This window comes from Chaetodon auriga, chromosome 2, assembly GCF_051107435.1.
Source record: "Chaetodon auriga isolate fChaAug3 chromosome 2, fChaAug3.hap1, whole genome shotgun sequence".
In the NCBI taxonomy this organism is placed as follows: Eukaryota; Metazoa; Chordata; class Actinopteri; order Chaetodontiformes; family Chaetodontidae; genus Chaetodon; species Chaetodon auriga.
The window spans coordinates 14,166,411-14,177,727 of NC_135075.1; the positions used below are offsets into that span (position 1 = coordinate 14,166,411).

The window sequence follows — 11,317 nt, forward strand, 5'->3', positions numbered from 1 at the left end:
CTCATGCAGATATATGTGCATTTTTTTACTGATAAGGAAAATAAAATGGTGACAGCGTTTCCAGAATCAGAGCAGTCACTAATGAAAGCGCCAGTCTGGTATGTTCGCATACTCTTTATGAAAACAGCTTTTCATAGAGGGTACTGGTAAATCTGCATTTGGCAACATTTCCCATAAGATAACATCCGTCTTAACAGCTTAAATCACACATTGGTGCTGAGAAGGAGATTAGCATGGTATTGTTTCTGATTGATTTGCCCAGTTTTTACCCAAATGTGTTCTTGTGCCGTCACTGGAGGGAAAAGAGGGAGTCACAAATTAATATATAAGAGCAAAGCATAAATCTCTCTCCCAAGCAGTGGTGAGTGAGACAGAGGTACAAGAACAAAGAATGTGTTGAGAAAACATGTTTTTTCATCATCTCCACCCCCATTGGCCACTGCATTTGTGTCAGAGGTGTTTATGGGATTTATTATTAGCAATCCTGTATCTCTGGCCGAAGTTAAAGCAGAGTTGCTGAAACTTCAAGTGGAAACAAAAGAAAATTCATTAACAACAAGTTGCCATGAAGACTTTCCCTCCTTCAAAATAAAATGCGCAGTCCATCTCGAACGATGTGGAGGGTTAAGTGCTCAAAAACCACGTAGATCATTTAGAAATTAACGGGAAGTTTTCAGCTCGTCCTGATGTTGATTTGAGGTGACACACAGTAAGTATTGCATAGTGAGACTCCAGCCTGGATCGAGTCCTCGAACTAGGCAAAGATCTTAGTGATGAACTCCCGGAAACGTTTAGCGTACTGCTCTGGGTGAACTGTGGAGATTTCTGCTCCTGCCTGCAAAGCACACACACACACACACATATTGGACATATTGGATGGGAGATGGCTGAGAGGAAGGTGAAAGCAACCCTGTGCAGGCTGCAGGATAGAGATGTAAAGATGCTACTCAGTCCCTTTAAAGAACAACTGGCCCCTCACCCCGTGTTTGACAGCCTTGGCAGCGTGAGCGGCTTTCTTCATGGTGTCGTACTGCGTCAGCACATCAATCAGACCCATGAAATACACCTCCCTCTGGGGTGCACCTACACGGGAGTGATTCACAGCATTTGGTGAGTGATATTGATCTGCACGTATGATCTCCTGCTGCGTAAAATGTAGGTGTTTTACAGCGAAGGCCTCCTTTGACCCCTATAATTCACCAGAAATGTCTCAGCTGTGAGGACTCACCTGCAGCGCTCTGAATCGCATACACATCCACATAAGGGTCGAACTCCCCGGGGCCCATGGGTTTGAAGGAGTTCATGTAGCCGCTGATGCCCTCAGGTGAGGTGGAGCCCAGAGGAGGAGGAGGAGGCAGCTCGTTTTCATCCTCCTCATCCTCCTCACACGACGACTCCATGTCCTCCTCGTCCTCCTCCTCCCTCTCAGCCCGCTCCACGTCATGGATGCCCAGCAGCAGGCTGTAGTCCATGATCCTCATGCGCACCAGGAACTGCAGCAAGAGGACACACATGCACTGGTTATGTCCGAGAAAACAATGGCGGCGTGCCTCTTCAGCCCTGTTTTCTTACCTCAGTGTCTCTGCTGAGCTTGTCCGTGATCTTCTCCTTCTCCTCGTCGCTCACATAAACTTTCTGCATGTTATTCCTGAAGTCTACGTCTTTATAAGTGGGCAGCTCCTTCACCTGGAAATATAGAGTGAGGCCAACTACCGTGAAATTACATTTAGGCTAGAATTCACAATATCCATCAGCGTCTTTCTCATTAAAACACAATCAATCGTCCTGTTTCCAGCGACATAGAAGTCAAATAATATTACTTCAAATATTGTTTTCCAAGTCAACACAGTTGGAAAGATCAAAACAGCTCTGCGGTTATTTAAACTGCATCCATTCAATCAGCTGTTTGTCTGTCTTTTTATCGAGGTCAGAGGGGCTCTGATGTTATTTCAACTCTGCTGGGGGTTTATTCTGTGAAAGCATTTTCTGAAAAATCTAATATTAAAATCACATTTGTCACAATGCACAAACAACAGTTAGATGCAATATAGGAAATGTGATTTCACACTCCGCCACTCATCAAAAACTACACGTCTGTGGTTTCTCGTTAGAGACTGAACGCGCATACGCGTCCACACCTTCAGACAGACCGGTGGCACAGCTGCAGCCAATTCAAGCTCATTAAGTTGTTCTCATTAAGCCAACAACAAAGAATTGTAGATTTAATTAGATCTCATTCTAATTATTTCACTTAGCAGGGTCTCTAATTTTTGTTGTTGTTGTTTTAATATGAAACAAAAGCAATGAGTTGTCAAATGTTGCTGTTAAAGGGGCTTTCCACCATTTTTCAGCTGACTCTTCAGGAGAAATAACGGCTCTAATAATTCTAATGTCTGAGGAAAAGCAGGAATCAGCATTTTTATTGAAGTGTAGCTCTACAGGAGTCTTAGAAAAGAAAACCATTTTAGTGGTATAAAAAATACTGAACTTCTCTTTGAGGTCTGGCCATATACAGCAGCTGTGCAAAAACATCTTTTACTTTCCATTGTTTTATGTATATGACCAGCTCAGCGTATAATTACAGGTAACAAACTCAATCAGGATACTCAGTGAGTCAAATTTCTTCAGAGAAGAACACTAATGCCCGTTATTGAAAACAAATCTGACTGCATCTCTTCAGTAAATTGCCAATAATCGACAGCAGAGAGCAGAGTTTAACTGCAGCTCGTCACACAAGCTTTACCTTAATGTGAACTCACCTTCTCTTTGAAACTTGCTTCACGAGACACCAGCGACCCCTGAGGAAAGAAAGGACCCCCAGTCACCAATACAAACCCCAATTCCAATCCTTGTTGACATTTACATAACCGAAAACAGTACAAACACAAAACATTTAATGATTTAGCTCATCAGCTTCACTGATTTTTGTAAATATCTGCTTTTCTGAATTTGATTCAGCAACAGGTTTCAAACATGTTGGGACAGGAGCAACTAAAGACTGGGAAAGATGTGGAATGCTCCAGAAACACCTGTTTGGATCATTCCACAGGTAAACAGGTTCATTGGTAACAGGTGATCGTATCATGATTGGGTATGAAAGAGGCATCCTGGAAAGGCTCAGTCGATCACAAGCGAGGGTGGAGAGAGGTTCACCACTTTGTGAACACATGATTGGATAAAGGATGTTATCATGAAGGCCTTGTTTGTTTGCAGATGATTACACTCACACAACTTTTTGAATCAGGGTTGTTCTTTTAGCCAAAATACTACAGAAATTGTAGTCACGCATGACTTCACAAAGCTGTAACCTCTTTCTGGCTGCTTGTTATCAGCCACAAGCCCCTGAAACATCAGTGTCTTCATACATGATGCATGAATGGTGATGAATCCAATAGGTTTGGTGTTAAATTAAATTCATGAGCATTAAAGCCCCTGTGTGAAGAATTATGTGATGTGATTAAAGTGTCTTTAAGTTCCAGAGAAGAGAAATAGCAACATAAATAACAGACACTTCCAGTAACATTAGATGGCAAAATGAGCTGAGGCAAAAAACAGTACATGCAAACCTCCTGCAGGACTTACCTTGAGGTCATACTTCCTGTGCACATGCAGCCTGTGGCTGAACATGTTCCTCATAACTAACAGGTAGGTGTCCTCACTCTCCACAGTGACTCTGTACATGGCCAGGAACTGAGGGAGCAGCGTATTGCCATGGCAGGTGACAATATGCTGCAAGAGAACAGCAGTGAAAAGTTAATCAGTGATGGGAAGCTAAAGGAGACACATGAACCCAGTGGCATGAGGCAGTGCATACATGAAAATGCAGCTGCCTTTAGTTTAATGCTCCTCTTATGATGAACCCTGTTCAGTGCCTGCTGTCTAAAGAAGTATTGAAACGTCAGGAGAAAGTGGACTGCTTGTCATAGTGTGCAAGCATGCAGGTGATGCTGGATTTGATCTTTTTAAAAGGTTTTAGGTGGAAGAAAAGTCCTTCATGACATTTGTTAGAGCTCAGGGATACTAACAGCATGTCTTAGTGAGTAACACTTAATGTAAACATAACTTTTATTTGTTCAAGGTCTACCTACTATATTTTCTGGAGCTTTCAACCACATTTTACGTCTTCTTGGTGTCTGCTCTGAGCAGACTTGATCCACTGATGGAGATGATGTGCTTCAAGGCTCTGAAAAAAGCTAATAAGTGGCCTTTAAATGTTTTGTGTTAATGGTTATTATGGGATTTGTCTTCAAACCTTTTTACTTGACAATAGATCTTTTTTACAGAGGACATTTTAACATGTCACACACACAGCTGTTCACAATGATGGCTGAATTCCATTCAGCTGCTTCAGTTTCAGGGTCCCGGCATTGTTCTGCATGGCTCAGTGTCACGCTGTCATGGCTCACCGGGACCCTTGATTAGAACAGAGCCATCGTTGATGTTATTACAAACATCTGTGCTCTTTCTCCTACTAAACCACCAAGAAACACTCGTCTCTCAGCTTTGATGCTGTAAAACCTTTGCCATGGCAACCAGGGTTTTCTCCTTTTCTCCTGGTTTACAAAAAATATACAGTGACTGAAGGAATGCATCCTCGGATTTTTACTGCATTTTGCACCTGTGTCACACCTACCTGGTGATACTCAGAGAGGATGTTGTGCATTTCCTCCACCTCCTCGCTGGAGATTTCTTTCACCACCAAAGTGCGGTCGTATGACGTCAGCAGCAGCCCCACGCACTGGCCGTCCTCGTCTTTGAGTGGAGGACTGCGGGCCAGAGACACCTGTTGGTGACAAGATGGCATCTCTGAGCACTGGCAACATGTGATCCTGGCTGTACAACACATCTGCCCGCTGAAACCTTTCACATCCATCACACCGGCATCCTGTTTCTAAACCGGCACTGAAACACAATTTTTAATGCTGTATTTTGCACACTGACTTTTCTTGCATCACCCCTGCAGATGATGCAGAAACAAGACTTTCATCGGCGCATGTGCACATGCAGCAAGCCTCCCGCACAGCAATTGTGTGCTAAGCAAATGTGCACTGAGCAGGCTGAATGATGACTGTGTGCCACCTGCCACATGCAAATATCACACAAAGAAATGCAAATATAGAAGGGAGCAGACCAACACATACAGGTAAACGTCTGCTTTTATAGAAGAAAAAAACACTTTCTGTGTTTGTGAAAGTCTGCGTCTGTTTTGTTGTTACCTCCCTCATCTTGTAAACTAAACATTTGCTGTTTTTGTCCAGTTGGATGCTGATTTTGCAGAGGAGTTTAGAGTCATACCTGGTAATCTTGGTCCTCGATTCCGAAGCGCTCTCGCAGGTTTCTGAACACCTGTGGGCAGTACTCTTTGAATTTGAACTGTCCTGGAAGATTCTCTCTGAGGAACAAAGATGTTTTGAAATAAAATGAATGAAATGCATGCAGAGCTATGCGTAATTACCGATCATGTTTATACAAATCAACACTACATATGTCTATAATGCAAATGAAACATGAGTTTGTGTGTGTTCAAAGAGAGTGGAGTCAAGTCTGTCTGCTTTCTAACTGTTCAGATTGATGACAGCGTCGTTGGTCAACGGTTCGACTGATTTTGTCTTTAGCATCGGGCTCTTTCCACATCGAGCGACATGAAAATCTCACCAAGGTAACAGCACTTGAACTCAAGAAAAACATATTTTATTGTTCTTGCCGCTTCTGTTTATAAGTCTTTACACAGCCTGGATTCCTGGATGGATTAAAGGATTATTGAAAGCCACTCAAGTTTTCTAGCCTCCATCCTTATAGAAACTGAACCTCAAAACAGACAAGGCTATCGCACAGCTTTCATAAATCAATTGGAAACAGGTTCCATCGAACATTTTGCTTGACTGAGGCTCCACATCTTCTGATGAATGCTTTAATTTAGTTTGTCTGAAACTTCTGGTGTTGCAAAACCACTAAAACAACTCACTGTGTGGAAATGATGCTGCATTTCCCACCCTGCTATCACTTTTATACTTACAGCCTTGACATTACTGCATATTGCATCGTCTAGACAAGCTGTAATGTTATTTCCTTCATCCTTTTGGCTGCTTTCACTCTTATTGTTGGTGGTAATAGCTGTTGCTGTGCTAGATTTAAAGGTTTTGTTGGGGCAGAAAAGCACGGTTGTTCTCTCAAGGGGTCTGCAATTTCTGATAAGCACATGCAGGCAAATGAATCACAAGAGCCGCAGAAATCTGTGCAAATGACAGGAAGCAGGATGAAGGTTCCCGCAGTCAGGCAGAGAGTTGAGAGGAGCACAGTACTTGTTGAAGAGGTGGTTGTTCACTTTGATCTTGGTGCTGGCTTTGAAGTCGTCAGGAAGCAGCATGACAGGTACAGGCACCTGGCTCAGGTCATTAATCTGCGCATGATCAATGGGCACATCGTTAATGAACACTGACACACACAGACCAATAGAAAGAGACTCGCTGAGCAGCGCACGCACTCACCGAGTGATTGACTCCCCACATCAGGACGCTCAGCACCGGCTCACTGGCCCGGAAAACCTCCACTTTCTGCTGCACGAAGTGCTTCTTCTTGGTCTTCCTCTTGGTGCTCAGAGGGTTGGAGGTGGCGCTGGGAGAGGACATCTCGCTGTGTGTCTGAGTGCGTGTGCGAGCAGAGCTGTCACTTGTGTATGTAAAGCAGCCTTAAGTCCGCCTTGTCCGGAGTCTGCAGCAGCGACCTGCACGGCGCTGTGAACCCACCTCCTGCTCCGGAGACTTTGGGCGGTTTAGTCTGTGAAACAGCAACGACAGTGAAATCCAGCAGGTGCAGAGACCCGAGAGCAGCACCGGCACAAAAGCAGCTGTAAAGTCAGTAAAGGACAGGCTCTGTGGTAATCTTTGCTCATCGCATGTATATGATGTGGGACTGACCTTTATTCTGAAATAACAGAACGCATTAACATGTGATGATCCAGCTGTAACACACTGACAACAACAACAACAACAACAACAACAACAACAACAACAACAACAACAATAATAATTTCCCTATAGGCCCAACAATACACCAGTCTTGTGATGAATGATGCCTGTGTGAAGTGGTATTTGGTGCTGATTTTGTGGTCCACTGATCACATTCAAGGCAATTTTTCCTAACCTTTTTTACTTTTTAACCTTTATCACAGGTGATGGCCTTAATGTGGACTTGAGTTTTACTTTTGCTTCTCATAGTGCTTCATTGGCAGGATTGTTGAGGCCTGAAGAATCCAATTTCACAAATATGTCTACAGGGGCTTCATGAGCTGGACAGTACAGGACACCGTCTGTCCTTAGACCCTCGATTCTGAGAAGGAAGAACTCCCCCCAGTATCTACTTAACTTCATATCAGATATTAATCACCCCTCAGATTTATCTTGGGACCCTGTGGGGGTTCCTGACACTCATGTTTACTGTACAACCTCTGTCACAAGGTGTTTATAGCACTCAACAACAAAAACATTTTAAGTAAGGTCATATTTATTAGAGGGCTTTAATTGATCCTTTGCAAAATGCACTTGTTTCTGTTCACTCAGTGTCGCACAGATTATTACAAACATCATGCTGCTTTTAAGCAGTGAGTGAACTGTCATGATGGTTTTATTGCAGTTAAATCAAATATTCATTCTGCTACGGTACAAAAAGCACCAAGGTGCTCTGACTTTAAGAAGAACTCATTGACTTTGATCTCACAATACCTTAAATGACATTTCTGTTAAAGCTTGTGAAAAGGGACACCTAAAATAGGGACAGTATGTTTTCATATGACTTTTTAGTTACTCAGGCCCTCTGTGCTGTAATCATGTGTTACGTGTGATGTGTTGCTCTCCAACTCGTCATCCCTGATGTTTGAAGAACTACATGGATTTATGTCTTGAGTAAAGTCATTTTTATTTTTAAAAAAAGTCACAAAACATTCTTTAAATGCACAAAATCCACAAAGCATGTGGACAGTATTGCCCATCAGTGTCAGTCTTAACCTTTCACCTCGTCTTCTTGTTCAAAAGGCAAATTTTCGTGATGAATGAAATCAGAAGAAAATCATAATAATGATGCCCCCCCATCTAATTCTACATGAGAAATTCAGGTTTGTCAAATAATAACAGGTGTCCATACCTCTCAGGGGCAGCCACTGATAAATTACTTATTCAAATGACCATCAATATTAGCATAAATAGATTATCATATTCAAAGTAACATAAATAGGATTATGTACAGCAATTACAGTAATACACTTAGAGTGGTTTCAAGGTAAAATAAAATACTGAAAATATACGTATAAATACGATACATTGGTCCAAATCATATTGTTCCTGAAACTTGGTTGATGGTGTGAACATTAATGGTGCAGTTAGTGTTATTTGGTTCGTTACTGGGCAAGAGACCGTTCAGGTTAGCACAATTATCTCAACAGAGTCTCTTTCAATGCGACACAATGTGACATCTACGCCGAATACAAGTATATGAAAGGAATGTCTAATTAATACAGTCCTAATCTGTTCAGTAGAGGGCGCAAGGAGACAAAGGTACACCTGATTCTGGATCAGCTTCTCAATTGTGGAGAGCTGCTTCTGGTTGGTGGAGAATGAAATGTGAGACTGTGCTGAGCTCCGATACACTTTGGTGTTCCTTCATCTTTATCTCATATCGGCAATGAAGCTTCAGCCTGCTCTGCTTCAGTCCAGGCTTCGTGCATTTTAGCAGCTCAGGCCACCCTTCTCTTTAGTGTTTGAGGTGACCGGCATGCCGTTCTGATCCACACACCAGCACTTGCCACGCCGCTTACCTCGAGATGACCAACACTGCACCAACAGAGTAAACAGATCAGTTTTGTGCAGCTGGAAATACAAACCACATGTGGATAGGAAAGTGTGATTTCAATCATTCCCTCTGTCTTGTTTGCAGACTCACCTGCTTCTTCCTGAAGAAACCGTGCTTGTCACAGTTGGGCATGTAGATGTCATGTTGTGAGTCGAATAAATGAGCATCAAGACCTTTGATAAGTGTAGTGAGCAGTTTACGACATGGAGCCTGTAGGAAGGAACAGGGATCAACAGATACATGTAAGTGCGAGCCTGATTACATGACGCCCACGTGCTGTTTCTCTGAATTATTGAGATTGTTAGATAAGAGAGGATTTTTACCTCATCTGGATTCTCAGTAGGTGCTGGCTCTAGAATGAGATAAAGACAAAACATTTAGCGTTGGTAGCTGATTACTGTGTGAGTAGATTCATTCATTTCATTGTGAGATCAGCTCCAGTTACTCTTTGTGAACTCCCCAAACCCATCTTGAAAAAACAAATCAGTGGTTTGTTTTGGATGTGGTGAAATATCACTACACCTCCGTGTGCTGATGTTTTTATGTAACAGCTCATCCGGCAGCGGGAATAAACTCAGTGTGTAAACACAGGTGTGTTTCTCTGTTCAAATATTCTCTTGACTATTACGAAATCGTGATCGCATCACAGGAAGACACACTGAACCCTTGTTTGTTGATTGAAGGTGAAATATAAGAAAGCAAAAGAGTCCAAACCTGACAGATAAATCGGTAAATGCTGACTGCTGGTGGTGAAAATGCCTCTGCTTCATTCATTCTCATCGTCCTGCGGGCACAGAGTGTGACTCTTACCTGCCGTCTGGATTATTTCAGTCGGGCCGCTGCTGCTGGCGTTGCTGCAGACTCCCCTGCCTTCCAGCAGGGCTCGGAGGGGCCTCGGCTCATCCTCTGGAGGTGCACAACGTAGACCGTAGCCACAGCTCAGAGTGTAGACCCCACATGGCTCTCCAACGGCCAGAGTGGTGCTGTTTAAATCTACGGACGGCTGACTCTGTGTGGGCTTTGGTTTACAGGTGGGACACCCTCTGGACGGGGTGGTCAGCGGCGCTGGGCTTGACGCAGCCGGCTGCAGGAGGAGCAGCATCATGACGTTTACATACAGCAGCATCTCACGCTGAAGTCTGGAAGTTGTCCGCTAAAAGATGGTAACTGTCCTGTCTCCTACAACTGACTTTTTCTGATCTTAGATCCACTGACTGCAGTTTGTCTGTGTATCGAAAGGTGGATAGCAATTCCCTCAAGCCAAGACAAAGTGATAATGAGGCTGACAGGCAACTCTGGCAGCTGCTTTTAAAGAGCCCCAACCAGTGGGGAAAGGTATGGGAGGGTACGTGATGGAGAATGTTAGTTTTCCCTCTCATTTCCACACAGCTGAGCACTCCCCGTTTCCCCTCGTCTCTGACACATACAAACTCACGCATGCTCATACCATTTGTTGTCTGTCATCTTGCAGGATTGTAATGTTTTCTACACCGACATAAATCACAAGTGACTGCTGGGTATGCTCCTCCATTGCTCTGCCTTTTCCCCACTGAGAGGGTTATTTATTTACAGAGGTGATGCTTTTGTGTAACCGATCAAGGCTCAGCAGAGCAGAAATCCACCATGGAAGTTTTAAAATTACTGCTGTTCATCGTCAAAAAGGAACATCCATTGGAATTGTTCCATCTGTCTGTAGAGAATTTATGAGGTTTTGCATCTGGTCATCAGTCACCTTTAGCTGTAAACAAAAAGTACAAAATAAAATGAAGAAGGCCATCAGCAGTGGTGGAGTCTAACTAAGTACATTTATTCAAGTACTGTCATTTTTCAGTAGTTGTAATTTACTTGAGTGCTTCCAATTGATGCTTCTTTATACTTCACTACATTTCACAAGCAAATATTTTTACTCCGCTATATTTATCTGACGGTGGTAATTACTTGCTACTTTGCAGATTTTACATACAAAACCACTAAGGACATTATTAAATATAATGCAAACAGTTAAATTTAGCTCAACCTCAACCAAATACAACATTAAAATGTTTTTATACAGTAAATTACACTATAATCAGTTTTGCCACAGTACTGTGCAATTTATGGTGATTATAGTGAGCCAACAATGTAATACTCTGAGCATAGTTTGTAATGCACAAGCACATAAATTCAGCAAAAAAAGGTGCAAATAAACTCAAAACATTACAAGCACCGTGAAAAAAATACTCAGTTACTAACCGTAGTAAAAGCATTTTGATAATTCTACCCTTTTGGTCCTTATTTTGGGCATTGTTGTGACTTTTCTTTAAATAGCAACCGCTAAACAAACACTTGGTTCACACAGTGTGTTTACAATGAGTGTAACTGCAGGGCTAAAGATTCAGAGGAAGCGATCGACACTGAGAGGCTGAAGGAGTGCCACTCAAGGCTGGATGACTAAGACATTAATAGCCACGAGCAAAAAAGTCCCACCCTGCAA

At 42.8% G+C, this 11,317-nt stretch overlaps 2 protein-coding genes across 2 annotated transcripts; both read right to left on the reverse strand.

Moving 5' to 3' along the window:
- Positions 1 to 108: 108 nt before the first annotated feature.
- LOC143331253 (phosphatidylinositol 5-phosphate 4-kinase type-2 gamma-like) lies at positions 109 to 6,704 on the reverse strand. The gene is made up of 10 exons (XM_076747942.1): positions 6,489 to 6,704; positions 6,303 to 6,400; positions 5,296 to 5,392; positions 4,634 to 4,783; positions 3,583 to 3,729; positions 2,760 to 2,798; positions 1,573 to 1,686; positions 1,229 to 1,493; positions 980 to 1,083; positions 109 to 835 (listed from the first exon to the last, which is right to left on the reverse strand). The coding sequence occupies exons 1-10, from the start codon at positions 6,627 to 6,629 to the stop codon at positions 755 to 757; spliced, it is 1,236 nt and encodes a 411-aa protein (XP_076604057.1). The 5' UTR covers positions 6,630 to 6,704; the 3' UTR covers positions 109 to 754.
- Positions 6,705 to 7,899: 1,195 nt separating this feature from the next.
- Positions 7,900 to 9,970, reverse strand: LOC143339188 (insulin-like growth factor-binding protein 6). The gene is made up of 4 exons (XM_076760288.1): positions 9,655 to 9,970; positions 9,168 to 9,196; positions 8,935 to 9,054; positions 7,900 to 8,825 (listed from the first exon to the last, which is right to left on the reverse strand). Exons 1-4 carry the CDS (start codon positions 9,968 to 9,970, stop codon positions 8,721 to 8,723), a joined length of 570 nt encoding a protein of 189 aa, XP_076616403.1. The 3' UTR covers positions 7,900 to 8,720.
- Between the last annotated feature and the right edge of the window lie 1,347 nt (positions 9,971 to 11,317).